This window comes from Scyliorhinus torazame, chromosome 15, assembly GCF_047496885.1.
Source record: "Scyliorhinus torazame isolate Kashiwa2021f chromosome 15, sScyTor2.1, whole genome shotgun sequence".
NCBI classification, from domain to species: Eukaryota; Metazoa; Chordata; class Chondrichthyes; order Carcharhiniformes; family Scyliorhinidae; genus Scyliorhinus; species Scyliorhinus torazame.
In genome coordinates, this window is record NC_092721.1 from 169858135 (window position 1) to 169881187 (window position 23053).

General features: G+C 44.5%; 1 protein-coding gene across 1 annotated transcript in view; it reads right to left on the minus strand.

Annotated features, from left to right (window-relative positions):
• Nucleotides 1-23053, minus strand: part of vps36 (vacuolar protein sorting 36 homolog) — a 61840-nt gene that overhangs the window by 9682 nt on the left and 29105 nt on the right. Inside the window, exons 7-11 of the mRNA XM_072477083.1 lie at nt 13500-13532; nt 11297-11374; nt 4978-5112; nt 3386-3451; nt 1753-1817 (exon numbers count right to left, since the gene is read on the minus strand). Of these exons, the coding sequence (XP_072333184.1) occupies nt 1753-1817; nt 3386-3451; nt 4978-5112; nt 11297-11374; nt 13500-13532 (377 nt within the window). The remainder of the gene's footprint in view (nt 1-1752; nt 1818-3385; nt 3452-4977; nt 5113-11296; nt 11375-13499; nt 13533-23053) is intronic.

Consider the following 23053-nt stretch of genomic DNA (forward strand, 5'->3'; position numbering starts at 1 on the left):
TTGCAATAGCCTGCCGTGGGGAACCTTATCAAACGCTTTGCTGAAATCCATATACACCACATCAACTGCTCTACCCTCGTCTACCTGTTCAGTCACCTTCTCAAAGAACTCAATAAGGTTTGTGAGGCATGACCTAACCCTTCACAACTGCACTTTACCCCCATTGTTCATCTAATCATCAGTGGCACAGCAGCATAATTCTCTCACTATCAGTGATTCAGCGGTAAAGTCCTTCACTCACACATCTTCATTTCAGAGACACTCTCCACTTATTCCCCAGTTTATGCTCTTCCTCTCTGCTTCAAATCACAGCCATCCCTCTCATTCTTCAGTTGATTATTCATTCTCAGGATACGGCTGTCGCTAGGAAAGCTGACACATTCCTCATCAAATTAGCTTTCAAGGCCACTTCAGACAGCAATTACGGAGTCAACCATGTTGGTGTGGGACCAGGTCAGGGTTTATTTAGCAACAGCCTGATAGCTTTTACTGATGAGATTTTATAGTCAGATTTAAAAAAACATTAAAACTGAATTCAAATTGATAACCTGCCAAGTTGGAATCTGAACTCACTCTCTCTGGAATATTTGTTCAGGTTTCTATTCTAATCCAGTAGAGATCCCTACACCGTCATACCCACAATTAATTCTGGGACTCTTGGCCCTCTGATCCATGTCTCCAGCTGGCATCAGCAGAAAGTTGTAGTTAATGTGATTTCTTATTGTTCTGGTTATTGCTGCTCATTGTCTCAGTAGATAACTGGGAGTCTCAAATAAGCTTTGGCCTGATGGCAGGTGTGTGTTGGCCCAGCCAGTCCTCAGCAACCATCACTTTCACCCAGCTGAACTCCTTCCTGTTTGACTCCACTCAGCTCCTCCAAATAGAACATGGTGCCATGGAAACCAATATGGATCATAACTATGAGATAAGTGGAACGTTTTTTGTTTCAGGCCTGCTCAGTTCCCCTCCCTCAGCTCTTTTTCCAGCTCATTGCCGACTGTCAATGTTGCTCCTTCCTGTTCTTGAAAATGACATCAACTTTACTCCCAGCTTCCACCCGTTCCTCATCTTCACAGGGTCCATCTCGGACTCTTCCTTTTCTCGATTTCTCCATCTTCATTTCTGGGAATAGGCTGTCAAGTGATAGGTATCAGCCCACCAGCTCCATTGATTATACTTCCTCCTGTTTAGTCTTTGCTCCAGTCTCGCACTTTCTCTGTCGCATCTGTTCTGATGATGCCGCCTTCCACACCAGTGGGTCTGATATCTCACCCATTTCCCACAACTGAGGATTGCCTTCCACTGTGGGTGTCAGGGCCCTCAACCAGGGGCCATCTCTCAATTCCTGCACTTCTGCCTTCACCCCTTTCCCTCACCACTTGATTTAAAATATTTGACACCATTTACCCTGATTTTCCAGCAGTGTGGAAATATATCAATGATTTAAAGCACAAGTCATATTTTCAGAAGAGTGCTCATCGTGTTTCAATCATTTTCTAATAAAGAGGTAAAAAAAAAGCTCCCATTGAATTCCTCTGTTCAATATGCAATCCCCATTTCAAGGTAACACTGACTTCATGAGGACTCTCGAATATGCAAAATATATGTGCAAGAAACCAAGCTGATCCAATGTAAAGTCTGTTGAATCATGAAACTTGCTGTAAAATAAGATTCTCTGTTTCATTCCGGAAAACATTATGACATGCACATTCATGTGAGAGTCTGATACATAAATCTTGCATGCCTACTTGCCTCATCGGTAGATTCAGTGCCTCAAACATTTTGCAAGCATTCACTAAATCTTCTGGTGAGAGAAGCTAATGAAAACAAAATAAAATGTAGTAATTAAAAGATTATTTGTAAATGAGTCATTACAAATAGCAAAGGGCTGTAAAAAAAAAAAAGGAGGGGAAAATGTTTTACATAACAAATCTAAACACTCACCAAACAGCGAGCTCAAAAAATAGTCATTTATGTTTGAACAGTTTCATTTGACACTCTGTGCACTCAGTTCAAATAGTTTTCCAATATAATGCAACCAAGCATCAGCCCACCCAGACTTCCTCCAGATGGTGAAGGTTCCGCTCCATGTCTTTCACCATTTAAGCAAACTGCGGGCTGACCAAAAACAAGAATTGTGTTGGGATGTGAAAATGTATGTTAATGACCTGCTGTCAAGTCATGGGTTTAGAATATCACACTTCCATGGGAGTCACTTGTCACAGCTAAAAGCAAAATACTGCTAATGCTGGGAATCTGAAATAAAAACAGATAATGCTGGAAACACTCACCGTTAACACCCAGGGAGAGGGGGGGGGGGGGCAGTTACCACTGAGCAGAAATGAAACTGGATTACACCATATAAATACTGTGGCTACGAGAGCAGATTAGAGGCTAGGAATCCTGTGGTGAATAACTCACCATCAGCCTCCCCAAAGCCTGTCCATCACCTACAAGACACCATTCAGGAGTGCGAGGAAATACTCACCCCTTGCCTGAATGAGTGCAGCTACAACAACATTCAAGAACCTCAACATCATCCAGGACAAAGCAGTCCATTTCATTGACACGCCATCCACAAATATTCACTTCGTCCATCACTGACGCAGTGCGTGCCATCTATAAAATGTACTGCAGGAACTCTCCAAAGTTCCTGAGGCAGCACCGTCCAAACTCATGGCCACTACCATCTAGGAGGACAAGGGCAGCCGACACATGGGAACTCCACCACCTGGAAGTTTCCCTCCAAGTCACTCAGCATTCTGACTTGGAAATGTATCACCGTGCCTTCACTGTTGCCGGGACAAATTTCTGGAACCCCCTCCCCTAACAGCATGGTGGGTATATCCACACCCCAGTGACAGCAGTGATCCAAGAAGGCAGCTCATCACCATCTTCTCAAGGACAATTAGGGCAGTAATTGCTTGCCTAGGAAGAAATACCCACATCCGCTAAATGAATTTTTAAAAAAGGTTAGGCAGCGTCTGCAGCAAAAGAAACCGATCTAATGATTCAAGTTGATGACATTTCCCTCGAGCTGGAAAAAAAGAGACAGGGAAAGGCAGAAGGGAGAAATCCAAAAGGGAAAATTTGTGATAGGGTAGAAGGCAGAAGGCATTTTAATCAGCTCAAATAAATGGAGTGAAGTCTGCAGTCGATCTGTCCTGCATATTAATACTCACATCAAAAAGATAGTGGCAGTTTTAGCCTGTTTCATTTCACACACATGCTAAATTTGATTTGCCTTATAGCTATGTGAACGTGGGCAAGCTATCACATTTTGTGCAATTACCTTCATCCTGTTTCAATTCACACACACGTGCTAAATTTGATTTGCCTTATATCTATGTGACCATGGGAAAGCTGTCACATTTTGTGCCATTACCTCCATCCCTCGAGCTCTGTTTGTCAAGCAGTAGACCTCTGTCAGTGCCATCATCCCGCCCTGTTCCTGTCAAAATTTAAGAGTGATATTAAATTATTTTGATACAGAAAATAAACAATTGTGCAAATTCTTCTCATGGCAAACGCTGTAAAGTGTCTCCCTTTTTCCTGTTAATGTAACGCTCATCCAATTTAAGAAGTTGCTTTGATACATTTCCTCTTAACTAAGACAAAATTAAAAATCAAAAAATTATCCTTCATTGTACTAGTGGGGATGTTCCTTGATATTCACAGAAAAATGGAGGAAATATTGCTTAGTAAAGAAGCATCATAACAAAACAACATACAATGTATTGTTCTGCTACTAACTCATCTTTGTATAACCATTTGAAGGGTCGAGGCCAACTCGCTGCAAACAGGCAAGTCGTCTGGTAAATTAGAGGATAATACCGTCTCAGCAGATTGGTAGTATTTACAAATCCATAGCTTCATTCCAAGGATATGAAAACTTACAGGATATGAAAACTTAACTGTGGTTATTTTATTTTAATGTATTTCAAAGATAAATGCTTTTTAAACATACGAGACTGTGAAGTGTGATATTTGCTATAGACCGGAACTTGCTGCTGATCCCATTGAATTTTTGGGAGCATTTAGGTGAGTGAGGACAGAAAAATGCCCACACACATATTGCACATATGTGGGTGAGCATGTTTCAATGAAATAGCAAACTTAATGGGATATTTATAAAGGCAGAAACAATACACTATTAAAGCAAAATGCATCATTTTGTACAACTCCCTCTGATGGCTAGAAAGTCTAATTGATGTTAATTATACACTGAGTAAATTCACAATCAGGGCTAGTTATCGGTCTGGAGACACTGAGTTGCAGTATTTTCAATTGCTGGACTGTTTATCTACAAGCTCCAAATGCCTGCTTTTATCTCTTTATACATTTCCCAAGTGAAACACGGAAGCTTGCTTTAAACATCTGAAGTGCAATGCACCATCTGAAGTATGAAGGTCAGAAATTGTCTGCTCTTGTAAAAAATTTTGAAATACAACTTTTAAATTCTTGCATTTTGTTTTGAAATTACCACTGAAACATCTCAGGATATCTTTCTGCAGTTGTTGCAATGCAGTGCTGACCAACAGAAACAGGTATGGCCACAGTGACATGTACTTACTTTATTAAAATAATGCCCGACTCATTTCTCATGCGATATAGGTAAATGTACATCACCCATCACAATGTAGCAAGCAAGTAAATACAGCACTCACAAAATCACTCGTGCACACATAGCCTTCCCTCTTACTAGTTTACCAACAAACATTTTGGCCCCTTCTTTGGCTTAATGTCAATTTTAGGTTAAATACTCTCCTTGGGATGTTGTGCAACATCTTTTTAAAGTTGCTTTGTAAGTGTGATTTGTTGTTGTTGGAATATACTACTAGTGCCAAGTTCACAACTGTGAACACCCAAATTAATTTTTCTATCCGAATGTTCAATGTCTTAGTTTGACATTCGGGAATTACTGTACTGAATATTGAATACAGGAGAGAGAAAAAGCAACTCAGGAGCATTATTTACCTCCACTGGCGCTTGCAATATTCCTGACAGCTGCTTTGCCAACTGCATGTGGTAATGTGTTCCGGATCCATGGGTTTCTCTGGTCACTGGATTAGCTATGCCCATGCTCAGCAAATAGGACTTGAAACGAATAGTCTGTGCAACAGGGAGTACATGTCTTTTCATTTCACAGCATGTAGAAAATGCATTAGTTTTATACTGATCGCTCACATAAAATGACGAAATCAGTGGTACTTATAGAACATACAGTTCAGAAGGAAGCCATTCGGCCCATCGAGCCTGCACCAACCCACTTAGACCCTCACTTCCACCCTATCCCCGTAACCCAATAATCCCACCTAACCTTTTTGGACACTAAGGGCAATTTAGCATAGCCAATCTACCTAACCTGCACATCTTTGGACTGTGGGAGGAAACCAGAGCACCCGGAGGAAACCCACGCAGACACAGGGAGAACGCGCAGACTCCACACAGACAGTGACCCAGCGGGGAATCGAACCTGGGACCCTGGCGCTGTGAAGCCACAGTGCTATCCACTTGTGCTACCCTGCTGCCCAAATGGATAAAGTGGTACAAGTGAATAATGCTCTAACACAATGTTTTAAATGTCTTTCTTTCATATTTTGCATTTGAAAATACTTTTGAAAATATATACTTTTGTAAGAATGTGTGACTATGTCAGCTGGACCCCATAGTAAGGTACACGGAGGCCCCAGAAGGGGAGCTGTTGCTCGAGCGCCGGAAATTACAGGCGGAGTTTGACTTGCTGTCCACGGGAAAGGCGGAGGCGCAGCTGAGGAAAACGAAGGGGGCAGTTTATGAGTACGGGGAGAAGGCGAGTAGGATGCTGGCGCACCAGCTGCGCAGGAGGGAGGTGGCCAGAGAGATTGGGGGAGTGTGGGATAGGGAAGGCAACATAGTACTGAGCCCAGAGCGGGTCAATGAAGTCTTCAGGGAGTTCTACGGAAGGTTATACGAGTCGGAACCCCCCCGGGGAGGGGGAAGGGATGAGGCGGTTCATGGACCGGTTGAGGTTCTCAAGGGTGGAAGCAGAGCGGGTGCAGGGACTGGGGGCCCCGATTGGGTTGGAGGAGGTAGTCAGGGAGCTGGCAGGCATGCAGACGGGCAAGGCTACGGGCCCGGGCGGCTTCCCCGCAGAATTTTATAAGGAGTTCTCGGAGCTGTTGAGCCCGCTCCTGATGAGAACCTTCAATGAGGCAAAGGAGAAAGGGATCCTCCCTCCGACAATGTCGCAGGCATTGATCTCGCTTATCCTGAAGGAGAAGGATCCGCTTCAGTGTGGGACCTACGGGCCGATATCGCTCCTGAACGTGGATGCCAAGCTGTTGGCAACAATTCTGGCCACCAGAATAGAGGACTGTGTCCCGGGAGTGATTGGGGAGGACCAGGTGGGTTTTGTTAAGGGCAGGCAGCTGAGGAGGCTCCTGAATATTATCATGATGCCGGAGAGGTGAGGAGGGGTGAGGTAGTGGCTGCGATGGACACGGAGAAGGCCTTTGACAGGTGGAGTGGGAATATATGTGGGAGGCGCTAGGCAGGTTTGGATTTGGGGAGGGATTTATAGGGTGGGTCAAGCTGCTGTATCAGGCCCCTGTAGCGAGTGTGTCCACAAACCGGCTAAGGTCGGAATATTTCAGGCTGCACTGGGGGACGAGATAGGAGTGTCCCCTGTCCCCGTTTGCCCTGGCAATTGAGCCGTTGGCCATTGCGCTCAGGACTTCGGGGGATTGGAGGGGGCTGCTGCGCGGAGTGGAGGAGCACCGGGTCTCCCTCTAAGCAGGTGACCTGTTGTTGTATATTTCGGACCCGTTAGAGGGGATGGGGGAGGTCATGTGGATCCTAGGAGACTTCAGGAGGTTCTCAGGGTATAAGTTGAAAGTGGGGAAGAGTGACCTGTTCATGGTCCATGGTAGGGGCCAGGAGGAGAGACTGAGGGAACTCCTGCTCAGGATAGTGGAGAGGAGCTTTCGGTACTTGGGGATACAAGTGGCCAGGAACTGGGATGCCCTGCACAAGCTCAACTTAAACCGGCTAGTGGAGCAGATGGAGGGCGAGCTTAAAAGGTGCGATATGCTCCCACTTTTCTTGGCAGGACGGGTGCAGACTGTGAAGATGACGGTTCTCCCCAGGTTCCTCTTCGTATTTCAGTGCCTCCCCATTTTCATCTCCAAGTCCTTCTTTAAGCGGGTAAATAGGATTGTGACGGGATTTGTGTGGGCGAATAAAACCCTGCGAGACAAAAGGGTATTCTTGGAGCGTAGCCTGGGGGCAGGGGGCATGATCAGGAAATGGATGATGGAGGAGGGGGCGGCGTGGGGGCGGTGTTGTGTAGAGGCACCAGTCTAGGGGCACTTGTTACGGCTCCGCTGCCGTTCTCGCCGGCGCGATACACCACTAGTCCGGTGGTGACGGCGGCACTGAGGATCTGAGGGCAGCGGAGGAGACACGGGGAGAGGAGGGGGCCTCGGTGTGGACCCCGATACGGAATAACCACAGATTTGCTCCGGGTAGGTTGGATGGGGGATACCAAGGCTGGTATAGGGCAGGTATTAGGAGGATGGGGGACCGGTTTCTAGACGGGACTTTCCCTAGCATGCAGGCGCTGGAGGAGGGGTTCGGCCTGCCCCCGGGGAATGCGTTCAGGTACCTCCAGGTTCAGGACTTTCTTAGAAAACAGGTGGAGACATTTCCGCTGCTGCCCCCGCGTAGGATCCAGGACAGGATGGTGTCTGGCATCTGGGTAGGAGAGGGGAAGGTGTCGGACATTTATCAGGAGCTGCAGGAGATGGAGGAAGCCTCAGTGGAGGAGTTGAAGGGCAAGTGGGAGGAGGAGCTGGGTGAGGAGCTGGATGAGAGCCTGTGGGCCGACGCCCTGGGCAGGGTGAACTCCTCCTCATCATGTGCCAGGTTCAGCTTAATTCAATTTAAGGTGGTGCATAGGGCGCATATAACGACGGCAAGAATGAGTAAGTTTTTTGGGGTGGAGGACAGATGCCCGAGATGTGCAGGGAGTCCGGCGAACCATGCCCATATGTTTTGGGCATGCCCGGCACTTAAATAATCTGGCAGGGGTTTGCGAGGGTGATGTCCAGGATTTTTTACACCTGGGTGAAGACGAGTCCAACAGTAGTGATATTTGGGGTATCAGAGGATCCGGGAGTGCAGGAAGCGAAAGAGGCTGAGGTACTGGCCTTTGCCTCTCTGGTAGCCCGGAGACGGATCTTGCTAATGTGGAGGGACTCGAAACCCCCGGGTGTGGAGACCTGGGTTAGGGATATGGCGGGGTTCCTCAGCCTGGAGCGAATAAAATTTGCCTTGAGAGGGTCCTTGATGGGGTTCTCCCAGCGGTGGCCACCTTTCCTGGACTTTCTAGGGGAGCGGTAAGTGTCAGCAGCAGCAGCAGCATCCTGAGGGGGAGTGGGGGGGGGGGGGGTTCAGGTGGGGGTACTGTTGATACAATGTTAGTTGGGCATGGAGACAAAACCCACCTTGTTCTGTTTTTTAAAAAAAAATTCTGTTGTGCAAGTAGTTTCACTGTAAGCTTTGGGATGTTTACTGTTATTGTTTATTACTATCTGTATTTCTATTTTTGTTATGTAAAAACGTTCATTGGAAAACTTTAATAAAACATTTATTTTTAAAAAGCAATACATATGATGTTACAACTAGTGCGCAGTCAATTCAGTCACCAGGTTTGTAAATGTAAACACAATTAGTTTATTTATAACAAGAACTAAAATGAAATATGCAGCAAATACAACTGGTTAACTATTAACCGATACCCAATTCCCACTTTAACTTTTCCCCACCCTCTCTACACACACGCATCAAGATGACAAACACAGAGGGGTAGAAAGGGGTAAAAATAAGTAAAAGGAAAACAAGAGTTTTGGTTTCAGAAGATGGTTTCCAGCACTTTACTCTTCTTCAAACTTTGCTTTCAGTTTGTGGTTTATATTGTGGATTCGTGCAGGCCTCTGTAGTTTCAGAAATACAACACTCTGAAGAGAGATAGCAGGTTCAGGTCTTTGTTTGTAGCCCATAATGGTTTCCTAGATTCATCGAGGCTTTCTGCCAGTTCAGAAATACAGCTCTCACAGCCTTTCTGGAGGAAAACGGAGGGGGGAAGCATAGCAAGAATGTTCCGTGCTGCCAGGATCAAACTGGAAGCCCTTGGGACTCTGTAAAGCATTCCGCTGGAATGGGCAGCGCAAGCGCCAGGGTCCCAGGTTCGATTCCCCGCTGGGTCACTGTGCGGAGTCTGCAAATTCTCCCCGTGTGTGCATGGGTTTCCTCTGGGTGCTCCGGTTTCCTCCCACAGTCCAAAGATGTGCAGGTTAGATGGATTGGCCATGATAAATTGCCCTTAGTGACCAAAAAGGTTAAAATGGTTAACCAAAAAGGTTAAGCGGGGTTATTGGGTTACGGGGATAGGGTGGAAGTGAGGGCTTAAGTGGGTCGGTGCAGACTCAAAGAACAAAGAACAAAGAAATGTACAGCACAGGAACAGGCCCTTCGGCCCTCCAAGCCCGTGCCGACCATACTGTCATTCGATGGGTCGAATGACTTCCTTCTGCACTGTATGTTCTATGATCCAATCACCACCCGTTACCAGGCAGAATGCAGCCTTTTGAGCCAATTCATTGGCCACCAGCCAATCAATCAAACTGAGTTCCACCCCATCTCTCTCTCTGGTGCCGACAAGTCTGCAGCTTCTGTTTAAACCGGCACAGACTAGCAAAGTGATCTCTCCTGTAATTTCTGGATTCTTCAGCTTGAATTAAAGATACAGGTTCCTTCCTTAAAGAGACATGCCCATTCATCATCCATGGATCAAAATAATAACAACAAAATAAAAAAAAGGGAAATAAGGGAATAAACAGGAAGGAGCCTTACAATGGGATATTGTGCTTCATAAGAAAAGATATAGAATACAAAAGCAAGGTTATTCTAAACCCTTATAAAGCTCCAATTAAGCCACAAAGAGAGTATCTAATTCTAGTCGCCACACTTTAGGAAGGATGCGAGAGTCCTTGAGAGGGTGTGAAGGATATTTACCAGAATGGTTACAGGGACGGGGACATTTTAAATACAAAGTTGGAGAAGCTGAAATTGTTCTCCTTGGAGCAGAAGATGGGACATTTGATAGTAAAGGATGATGACAGATTTGGATAAAGTAGACAAATAAATCTGTTCTAATTTCTTGATGGTATAGGACTAGGGACACAGATTTAAAGTTTTGGTGGGTGCAGAGGATTTACGGCAGGAAATGTGAGGAACAATCTTTTTTTCCCACAGCCGAAGTAATGACCCAGGACTCGTTGCCTACGAGGGTGGTGGAAGCGGAGACAATCAATGATTTCAAAAGGAAATTACAGGGGCACTCGAGGGAAACAAACTTGCTGCACCATGGAGACAGAATGGAGAAATGGGATTAAGCGGATTGCTCTACAGAGAGAGCTGGATGGATTCAATGGCTTCTTTTTGTGCTATTATCACTATGACATTTTGGCTGAATTGTACAAAACAGAAATACAAAATTCAATTTCTCTCAAAAGTTAAAGTCAGGTCTTGTTTTAGCTGTGAAAAATGAAATGAAATGAAAATCGCTTATTGTCACAAGTAGGCTTCAAATGAAGTTACTGTGAAAAGCCCGTAGTCGCCACATTCCGGCACCTGTTCAGGGAGGCTGGTACGGGAGGTGAGGTGCTGTTAAAGTTGTTATACTCATTGTTATACTAAAGTTGTTATACTAGTTCAAATAGTTAACATGTTATTACTGAATCTAAGCATGAAAGACATGATAAACAGAGATCGATAATAAAAGCTGACTGCCTTTAGAGAGAAATATAGTTCCGCCCTCCTATTCCAGGCATCAGTTTTTTTCCCCTTGCACCTTTGTTGACTGAGTAGATTATATCACCAAAAGAAGCAGTCGTGATGACTGCTTGACTGGGCCACTGGACTGGCAATTCAAGCAAAGTTTTACCCAATCATATCTAACATGCAATATTTGATATGAATGTCCCAGTTGTTTGCTTGAGCACTAATAACCCCATGATACATTTTAAAGAGTACGGAATATTCCCGGGTGTCTTAGCCAACATTCCTCCTTTTTCCATTGCGGTTTGTAGGATCTTTGCGTGTACAATATGGTTTCCATATCTGCCTACATAATAGCGGCCGTCTGTCAAGAGACTGATGATATTCTTGAGCAACATGACTGGTTCGATCAAAGTATTCTTTATTTCTTTGCAGTCAACTAAAACGTTGAAAGTTTGCTCGGCATATTTCTTACCTCGTCCTCTGAAATATCACCTTGCTTGTCTTTGATTTTGTTTGCTATTAATTTTGACAAATCAACCATCTCTTTGGCCTAAAGAAAAAAAAACGTAGTTTGATTACTTAGTAAAAAGTTGATCTTAAAATATTCACCACCATGAATGTGCAGTGACAGGGGTTGTACTAGGTAATCATTTGGCCTTATTTTAATGACCATTAACAAGTTTTTATTTCAAACTAGCCATCAAAAATTACCAGCTTGGTCAATTGCAGGCAACTGGGCTCTGCAGAATCCTCACAGGGGGTCCAGGACAAGAAAGGAACATTTGAAAAATGTTGCAGAGCTGTTTCCCTAACCAGAGGCTGACCTCTCTGGATGATTAGGGTCAGCGGAATGATGGGAAGAAAGGGCCTTGGAAAGGAACTTGGAGCAGATGCTGGAGTATGTTTTTGGTGGGGGGTTTCCAACATGAGCCTTGAAGTGAGAGAAAGAGGGAGCCAGTGTGAGAGAGAGACGTGTGAGAGAGGGGATAAATGTGCAAAAAAGAGGGAATATGAGAGAGAGAGGGTGTGTGTGCCTGTGTGTGAGGGGCAGAGAGGGAGACGTGTGTGTTCGCGTGTGAAAGAGGGAGACGTGCTGTGTGTTGGAGTAGGAGGAAAACATGTGTGTTAGAAACAGAGGGAGACGTGTGCGTGTATGCTGCATATAAAAGAGGGAGGCGTGTGTGTTGGAGTGAGAGAGTCGTGTGTGTTGGAGAGGGAGACGCGTGTGAGAGGGAGGGAAAGAGAGTATGAAAGAGAGAGATACATTGTGTGTTGGAGTGAGAGGGAGAAGTATGTGTGTTGGAAATAGAGGGAGGCGCGTGTGCGCATGTGGAAGAGGGAGATGAGTGTGTGTTGGAGTGAGAGGGAAGCGTGCATGTGTGTGTGAGCAAGGGAGAAGTGAGTATGTCCAATATGAGTATCAACTAAAGAACAAAGAACAATACAGCACAGAAAGAGGCCCTTCGGCCCGCCAAACCTGTACCGGTCATGATACCACCCTTGGCCAAAACTCTCAGAACTTCCTCGTGCCATATCATAGATACACAGAAGATAGGAGCAGGAGGAGGCCTTTTGGCCCTTCGAGCCTCCTCCGCCATTCATCACGATCATGGCTGATCATCCAACTCAATAGCCTAATCCTGCTTTCTCCCCATAGCCTTTGATCCCATTCTCCCCAAGTGCTATATCCAGCCGCCTCTTGAATATATTCAAAGTTTTAGCATCAACTACTTCTTGTGGTAATGAATTCCACAGGCTCACCACTCTTTGTGTGAAGAAATGTCTCCTTATCTCTGTCCGAAATGGTTTACCCTGAATCCTCAGGCTGTGACCCCTGGTTCTGGACACACCTATCATTGGTAACATCTTCCCTGCATCTACCTTGTCTAGTCCTGTTAGAATTTTATAAGTCTCTAGAAGATCCCCCCTCATTCTTCTGAACTCCAGCGAGAACAATCCCAACCTAGTCAATCTCTCCTCATATGACAGTCCCGCCATCCCTGGAATCAGTCTGGTAAACCTTCGCTGCACTCCCTCGAGAGCAAGAACATCCTTCCTCGGAGAAGGAGACCAAAACTGCACACAATACTCCAAGTGTGGCCTCACCAAGGCACTGTACAATTGCAGCAACACATCCCTGCTTCTATACTCGAAATCTCTTACAATGAAGGCCAACATACCATTAGCCTTCTTTACCGCCTGTTGCACCTGCATGCTTTGTATCCCTCATGGGTATCCCTCTATACCCACCCTATCCATGTATTTGTCGAGATGTATTTTGAACACCGTTAATGTATCTAGATGCCTTTTGAACGCTGTTAATGTATCTAAACTTTCAAACATCATTCCTCCTGTTAACAAAAGGTAAGACTTAAATATTTTTAGAATAAGATAACTTTTTAGATACCCACTCCTGAAATGGGTACTATTTCCAGGGAGTAATGTTCAGGGGTCAAGAGGGGGTGGCTTGCCCACGGTTTAATGTGAGGGGGCCTGCAACTGGCAAACGTATTTGTGACTGTATGCCTCTTCCTAATTCTAATGTGCGTTTAGATATAACTTTGCTTTCATTTAGCACTGGTCAGCTTATTACTCAAAGTCAAATGCCAGTTATTTTCAGGTAACGTATAAACTCATTAGAAGGTGAGTAGGAAGTGTTGGATTAGGAAACTTACCTTTTTCATTAGTTTACTGAGGTCTTCAAAAGCCTGGAAATCAAAGAGGAAAAATCAAACTTACGATTAAAATTCTGCTGACAGCAATCATAACTATAAAAGCAAATTACTATTTGAAACATGTACTGAAGTAAGTACCCTGTAGAAAAGCAGAAATTCCCCTGAGCAAATGCTTCTAAATCTCTATTTTGTCATGATTAATTGTTCTAAACTTAAAAGACTTATGGCAATTAAAATGCTAACAAAGAGCTAATAGAATGTTTAATCAGGTATCTGAAACAGGTCGGAGGAAATAGTATTGAAAATGTCCGATGCTCACTCAGGTAAAACCACACCTCAAGTAATGTTAGTAGTTCTGGCTACTGAGAAACAATGGAGGAATTCAAATGTTTGACCCTGTGGAGATGGGCCTCAGGCTGAAGCAGGCATTAATGTTCTGTGTTAGAAACAAAGACGGGAAAGATTGGGTTTTTCAGGTGGGAAAATGGCATCTTGGCAGTGATTATATAGATGTGAGTCACATTAATGATCCCTTTGATGTCAAAAACTCCTGGAGTGAAGCAGAGGTGGAAACACTACTGACTAAGCCATCCGTGTGCCAAATGACAGCACCACTGACAGTGCCTTAATACCACACTGGAGAGTCACTAATTTTCTTTTGTTTTGGAAGTGGGATTTAAACTCACAAGCTTCTAACTCAGAGGCAGCAAGACTGCTACCCACAGAGCCACAGCTGGAAATGGCACAACATTGTGGCATGGGAACCCGAGCAGGCAGATAGGGCCTTGGTTTAATGCCTCATCTGAAAGTCAGCATCCCTGACAGTGCAGTGCTTCCTCAGCATTGGGTTTTGTACTCAAACCCCGGAGTGGGACTTGAAACCTGAATCTTCTGATTCAGAGGTGAGTGTGTTATCAACGGAGCCACCGTGGGGAATGAAACAGCTACCCGAGCCAGTACAGGAGACTATGACGGGCGTTAATTTGGAATTTTGTTTAAATTAAATTATGGAAGTCGGGCTACGGGACACAGGTTTCATTGCTATCAGGAGGGTCTTTATATTGCGTGACCAATCCCTGAAATGGATATTTGGGCAGAGTGATGGAGCCAAAAACCTTTGACTCAATTCAGAAACAACTGGATGTGATAATAGAGGGAAATCAGGTTTATTCTGGATGGGTAAATTAAAACAGATCAAAGAAATCTCCCATTTGAAAGCATCATATGCTCATGTGCTCAAGTGAAATCTGGATGCAAGGCACCTGCTTAACCAACTTCACTGTATCAAAACGGGAAGATTTTGGGACTAAAATTACTTCTGATGTGCTTGATATTTATAAATTTGAAAATTAAGGCAATGCAGGTGCAAAAAAACCAAAATTATAAAATATAAAGGTGACTGTCAAGTGAGTCACCAAGAAATCAATTAGGGAATTCAGAAGGAACCTCTTTACCAGGGAATGGCACAAATGCGCATTGAAGTTGAGACAAAAAGTTGAGATGAATTTAGGGGCTAGTTAGTGCACGAGGAAAAAGGCAATAGATGATGCTGATAGACTTGAATGAGGAAGGATGGAAGGAGTCTCGAGTGGACATTTAACACTGAGTAAGCAAAAGCCAAAGCATATGCACAATATTTGGATGGAAAATGTGTCTTTCATTACGCTCCCTCAAAGGAAGGACAATTTATAATTGCTTGGTCCACAGCAGCAACAGCTTATATTCCAAATATGGTGCAAAAATAAACATAAAGCACCTTCAAATCAGAAGGAAGTTTGGCACCGATGAAATACGTTTGTAAGTGTGAAGTTTATTCAATAAGGAAAACCAATAGCAACACTATTAAACAAACATCAGATCCCATTTGGAATGAGGAAAAAAAACATTTACACCTTCCCACAGAAACAAGGAGCTTGCTCTCTCTCACATTTTAGACGGAATTCTCCACAAAGCATTACTACTGCCACACGAGAGACCTTTGCATCCAATCAAGTATTTTTGTTTTTTTGAAGTATGGTCATTGATGGAAATGCAGCAGCCAATTTGTATACCACAAGCTCCTATCAACAGTAATAAGATGATTGACCTGATAATCTGTTTTAGTGATACTGGTTCAGGGATTCATATTGGCCAAAAAAATGAAACTGCTCCGCTTCAAATAATATCCATGTTGTCTTTGACATCGAACCAAGAGGGCAGCCAGGACTAAGGTTAAACATGTCATCTGAAAGTCAGCGACTCTGACAGTGTAGCACTCCTCCAGTATTGCACTGAAACGCCAGCTTTGATTATGTGCTCAAGTCTCTGGAGTGGGTATTTAAACTCACGACCAACTGATTCAGAGGGTAGAGAGTGCTACCACTGACTCCTTAAGAAAATTGGCCTTGTGGTTTATGCAGGGCTGTTTTTCATTTGGTTTTACGATCAGTGAACACCAATATTTTGGTTATACTATTGAAATGCAGGTTGTTCTCAACGTGTATTAAAGCAAAATATTGTAGGTTCAGGAAATCTGAAATAAGAACAGAAAATGCTGAAAAAAAACAGCAGGCCTAGCAGCATCTGTGGCGAGAGAAACAGAGTTAATGTCTAGAGTCTGTATGACTCTTCCTCAGAGCAGTTTTGCCAGCATTTTCGGTTTCTATTTGTCCTCACAATGAAAGAGAGGAACATCAATGGTGATGATTTTGTTGTCCATTTGTGTCAGGCAGTGAATGTTCACCCAAAAAAAGCCCAGATTTTCAACCATAGTTTTGTTGTACATCGAGATATGAGAGTTCTCCTGATTCCGCAAAAATTTTTGGCTACTGTGGAATGAACTCCTCCCACCCTGGTCCGCACTGCCAACATGATTCATAGAATAATTTCAAAGGGGAAGCCATTAGGTCTGCAGTTTCTGTGCTAGCTCTCTGCAAGAACAATTCAGCCAGTTCACTTCTCCCATCCTTTCTCCTCCAGTTTTTCTTCAGGTGTTTATCCGATCCCCTTTCAAAAGCCATGATTGATCTGACTTCACCATGCTCTCAGGCAGCATATTCCATATTCTATTCACACATTGTGTAAATTAGTTTTTCCTCATGGCACCATTATTTCTTTTGTTAATGACCTTAAATTAATGACTTCCAGCCCGAGCACTTGAGCATTTCAATATTGGGAATAGATTTTCTCAGTCTACTGAGCGGTCTTAACCCCTCATGACCTTTAACACCTCCATCAAATCGCGCCTCAACCTCCTCCTCTCTGGGAACAACCAGATTTTCTCCAGTCTACGCACCTAACTGGAGTCCCAAGTCCTTGGAACTGTTCTCATATATCTTTCCAGCATTCTCTCTAAAGCCTCCACATCATTCCTTAAGCACAGTGCCCAGAATTGGACATAATACTCTAACTGAGGTAAAAGCAATGTGTTATACATGTTCATCAAAACTTTCTTGCTTTTGTTTATTTATTTCTATTTATAAAGCTCAGAATCCCAAATGCCTTTTAGACCATGTGGCGCACAAAGACTCCGTGAGACAAATAGAGTGAAGTCGATGAGGCCTTCAGGGCGGAGTATGAGGTCAACGGCCAACCAGGACCCGGGATCTGTCAGCCAATGACATTAGGGCTTCCAGTCCCACATGACCCCCAATACATACTACCACAGACCACTTTCTCAACCTGTCACCTTCAAGGATTTGTGCACATCTATTCTCAGGTTCCTCCATTTCTGTGCCTCTTTAGAATAGTGTCTGTCATGATTCAGTTGAGGCACTCTCGCCTCACTCTCGTCAGAAGATTGTGAGTTAAAGTCCCACTCCAGGGCTTCCGCTCAAAAATCAATGCTGCGCACCTAGTGCAGTACTCAGGGAGTGCCACACTATCAGATGTGCCGTCTTTCGCTAAGAGCTTAAACAGATGCTCTGTCTGCTCCCTCATGTGGACATGAAATATTAAAGAGCAGGGGAGTTAGTCCCGCTGTCAACTGGAATCACTAAAAGCAGACTGTCTGGTCATCATCAGACCGCTGTTTGTGGGATTTACAGTGCACTACCTGGTTGCTACGTTTCCAACATTGTAACAATTGCTGCACTTAAAAAGTGCTTCACTGGCTGTAAAGTACTCTGGGACAGATTGGGGGGGGGGGGGGGGGGCAGTCATGAAATGTGCTGTATTAATGGAAGTTTTTCTCTACTTTTTGATTTTATATAGAACATAGAACTATACAGCGCAGTACAGGCCCTTCGGCCCACGATGTTGCACCGAAACAAAAGCCATCTAACCTACACTATGCCATTATCATCCATATGTTTATCCAATAAACTTTTAAATGCCCTCAATGTTGGCGAGTTCACTACTGTAGCAGGTAGGGCATTCCACGGCCTCACTACTCTTTGCGTAAAGAACCTACCTCTGACCTCTGTCCTATATCTATTACCCCTCAGTTTAAAGCTATGTCCCCTCGAGCCAGCCATTTCCATCCGCGGGAGAAGGCTCTCACTGTCCACCCTATCTAACCCCCTGATCATTTTGTATGCCTCTATTAAGTGTCCTCTTAACCTTCTTCTCTCCAACGAAAACAACCTCAAGTCCATCAGCCTTTCCTCATAAGATTTTCCCTCCATACCAGGCAACATCCTGGTAAATCTCCTCTGCACCCGCTCCAAAGCCTCCACGTCCTTCCTATAATGCGGTGACCAGAACTGTACGCAATACTCCAAATGCGGCTGTACCAGAGTTCTGTACAGCTGCAACATGACCTCCTGACTCCGGAACTCAATCCCTCTACCAATAAAGGCCAACACTCCATAGGCCTTCTTCACAACCCTATCAACCTGGGTGGCAACTTTCAGGGATCTATGTACATGGACACCTAGATCCCTCTGCTCATCCACACTTTCAAGAACTTTACCATTAGCCAAATATTCCGCATTCCTGTTATTCCTTCCAAAGTGAATCACCTCACACTTCTCTACATTAAACTCCATTTGCCACCTCTCAGCCCAGCTCTGCAGCTTATCTATATCCCTCTGTAACCTGCTACATCCTTCCTCACTATCGACAACACCACCGACTTTAGTATCGTCTGCAAATTTACTCACCCACCCTTCTGCGCCTTCCTCTAGGTCATTGATAAAAATGACAAACAGCAACGGCCCCAGAACAGATCCTTGTGGTATTCCACTTGTAACTGAACTCCGTTCTGAACATTTCCCATCAACCACCACCCTCTGTCTTCTTTCAGCTAGCCAATTTCTGATCCACATCTCTAAATCACCCTCAATCCCCAGCCTCTGTATTTTCTGCAATAGCCTACCGTGGGGAACCTTATCAAACGCTTTGCTGAAATCCATATACACCACAACAACTGCTCTACCCTCGTCTACCTGTTCAGTCACCTTCTCAAAGAACTCAATAAGGTTTGTGAGGCATGACCTACCCTTCACAAAGCCATGCTGACTATCCCTGATCATATTATTCCTATCTAGGTGATTATAAATCTTGTCTCTTATAATCCCCTCCAAGACTTTACCCACTACAGATGTGAGGCTCACCGGTCTATAGTTGCCGGGGTTGTCTCTGCTCCCCTTTTTGAACAAAGGGACCACATTTGCTATCCTCCAGTCCTCTGGCACTATTCCTGTAGCCAATGATGACATAAAAATCAAAGCCAAAGGTCCAGCAATCTCTTCCCTGGCCTCCCAGAGAATCCTAGGATAAATCCCATCAGGACCCGGGGACTTATCTATTTTCAGCCTGTCCAGAATTGCCAACACCTCTTCCCTACGTACCTCAATGCCATCTATTCTATTAGCCTGGGTCTCAGCATTCTCCTCCACAACATTATCTTTTTCCCGAGTGAATACTGACGAAAAATATTCATTTAGTATCTCGCCTATCTCTTCAGACTCCACACACAACTTCCCATCCCTGTCCTTGACTGGTCCTACTCCCTACTCCCAAGAGGCCACTATCCTCTTTTATCACTGAATCCCATCCCACATGCAAGGCAGGCGAATGGCCTCTTCCAGGTGTAAAGGGCTTCAACTTTTCTGGCAAACAATTATATGGCACTTTATCAGATGCCTTTGGCAGTCCATGCACACCGCATCAACCCCATTACTCTCACCAAACCGCTCTGCATTCTCACCTGGTTTAGGATGGGATCAGGTTGGTTTCCTGTTTCCCAAACCTGGGAAGCTCCAGTGGGACACCAATTTGGCACCCACAACATTCAAATGACCTGCACGTTATTGGCAGAAGTTAGGGCAGCACGGTGGTACAGTAGTTAGCACTGCTGCCGCATGACGCGGAGGTCCCAGGTTCGATCCCAGCTCTGGATCACTGTCCGTGTGGAGTTTGTACAATCTCCCCGTATGTGTGGAGTTTGTACAATCTCCCCGTATGTGTGGAGTTTGCACATTCTCCCCGTATTTGCGTGGGTTTCGCCCCCCACAACCCAAAGATGTGCAGGGTAGATGGATTGGCCACGCTAAATGGCCCCTTAATTGGAAAAAATGAATTGGGTACGCCAAATTTTTTTTTTTAAGTTATTGGCGGAAGTGAAAAATCTCCAATACATGCACTCCCAATTCCCCATCTCAAGATACTGGCTAGCAAAAGATTTTCTCCAATCATTGGGTAAAGTTGTATCTCTCACTTTAAAAATGAATATAGTTTTGAAAGCCTACACAGTGCTAGTTGTTGCCGGGAGGTCCGAATTTGGACTGCAGAAAATTATACACTGAACCAAGCGAGAAATCAAAGAAGCCTAATTTGTTTTACAGGTAATATAATGGATTTGTGAAATAAACACTCCACGGTAGTACAGTGGGGACAGCATGGTAGCACAGTTGCTTCACAGCTCCAGTGTCCCAGGTTCGATTCCCGGCTTGGGTCACTGTCTGTACGGAGTCTGCACGTTCTCCCTGTGACTGCGTGGGTTTCCTCTGGATGCTCCGGTTTCATCCCACAGTCCAAAGATGTGCAGGTTAGGTGGATTGGCCATACTAAATTGCCCTCAGTGTCCAAAATGGTTAGGTGGGGTTACTGGGTTCCAGGGTAAGGGTGAAGACATGGGCTTAAGTAGAGTGCTCTTTCCAAGAGCTGGTGCAGACTCAATGGGCCGAATGGCCTCCTTCTGCACTGCAAATTCTATGATTCTATGAGCTCTGTGATACTAATGTTACTAGGGAATTTATTTTTCATGATGAAGTCAGAAACACAGAGAACAAGTATATTTTTGCCACTTGCCTTTGAACAAGGTCATAGGAACACAAGAACAGGAGTGTAGGCCATTCATCAAGTTGCGCCTGCTCCACCATTCAATACGATTGTGGCTGATCAAACACTTCAACGTCTTTTACCCCCACTAACCCCATAATCCTTTATGTTATTGTTATCTGCCTTAAACATACTCAATGACTGAGCTTCCACAGCCCTCTGGGACAGAGAATTCCAAAGATTCACAACCTTCTGTGTAAAGAAATCTCTCCTCACCTTGGTCCTAAATGCTTTCCCCCTTATTTTGAAATTGTGCCCCCTGGTTCTAGACTCCCCAACCAAGGGAAACATCTCCCCTGCATCTACCCTGTCTATTCCTTTTAGTATTTTGTAGGAATCAATGAGATCTCATTCTTTGAAACTCTAGAGATTACAAGCCCAGTTTGCCCCATCTCTCTCCCTGCCATTCCTGTAACTAGTCTGGCGAACCTTTGTTGCATTTCCTCTGTGTCAATAATATCCTTTCTGAGGTAAGGGGACCAAAGCTGCACACAGTACTCCAGGTGCCGTCTAACCAAGCTCCTATACAATTGAAGCAAAACCTCACTACTCCTGTACTCACATCCCCTTGCGATAAAGGCTAACATTCCATTAGCCTTCCTCATGGTTGCTGCACCTGCATGCTGGCCTTCAGTGACTTCTGGACATCCCCTTTGTACATCTACACTTTCTAATTTCTTACTATTTAGGGAATACTCTGCACATCTGTTCTTCTGCCACAGTGGATGACTTAACATTTTTCCACATTATATTCCATCTGCTAGGTTTTTTGCCCAAATCTTTCCAAATCCTCCTGTAGCCACTTTACATCTTCCTCACAACACACATTCCGGCCCAGCCGTGTATCCTCTGCGAACTTGAAATATTACATTTGGTCTCCACATCCAAATCATTGATATATATTGTGAACAGCTGGGGCCCCAAGTACTGATCCTTGCAGTACTCCACTAGCCATAGCCTCCCAACACGAGATTGACCCGTTTATTCCTGTTCTGTTTTCTGCCTGTTAACAATCCTTAGTCCATGCCAATATATTGCCCACTATCCTATATGTTTTTCTGTGGGGGACTTTATCAAAGGCCTTCTGAAAATCCGAATATACTATGTCCTTCAACTTCTTTGTCAATTCTGTTAATAACATCCTCAGAAAACTCCAGCAAGTTAATCAAACTTCACCAAACATGCTTTCCCATTCGTAAATCCATGCTGACTATGCCCAGTCAGATCACGATTGTCCAAGTGTCCATTTATCACATCCACCTGCCAAACCTGTGGCAGAGTCTGCGGATCCAGGATTGGGCTATTCAGGCACCACAGAACACACCTCCCCGGAGTGGAAGCAAGTCATCCTTGAAGCTGAGGGACTGCCCAAGAAGAAATTTATCACCTCCTTTATATTGTGCAAAGATTAATTGGGGACGAGCGGCTCTTGCAGATTGCTGATGTGCTTCAGTGTTCTCCGGCATGGTGGCACAGTGGTTAGCACTGCTTCCCCACAGCACCAAGGACCTTGGTCTGGGCTTGGGTGAATGTCTGTGTGGAGTCTGCACATTCACCCCGTGTCTGTGTGGGTTTCCTCCAGGTGCTCCTGTTTCCTCCCACAGTCCAGTTTCCTCCCACAGTCCAAAGATGTGGTTAGGTGCATTGAAGCTTCATGTGAAAATGCTGAAAGATGATATGAGCAAAATATCAAAGTAATACATTGTTGAATCTGAATTTTGATTTGATTTGATTTATTATTGTCATATGTATTAGTATACAGTGAAAAGTATTGTTTCTTGCATGCTGTACAAACAATGCATAGCGTACATAAGGAAGGAAAGAGAGACTGCAGAATATAATGTTACAGTTATAGCAAGGTGTAGAGAAAAGATCAACTTAATACGAGGTAGGTCCATTCAAAAGTTTGATGGCAGTAGGGAAGAAGCTGTTCTTGAGTCGGTTGGTACGTGACCTCAAACATTGGTATCTTTTTCCTGACGGAAGGAGGTGGAAGAGAGTATGTCCGGGGTGCTTGGGGTCCTTAATTATGCTGGCTGCCTTTCTGAGGCAGCGGGAATTGTAGACAGAGTCAATGGATGAGAGGCTGATTTGCGTGATGGACTGGGCTACATTCACGACCTTTTGTAGTTTCCTGCGGTCTTGGGTAGAGCAGGATCCATACCAAGCTGTGATACAACCAGAAAGAATACTTTCTATGGTGCACCTGTAGAAGTTGGTGAGGGTCGTAGCTGACATGCCAAATTTCCTCAGTCTTCTGAAAAAGTAGAGTCGTTGGTGGGCTTTCTTAA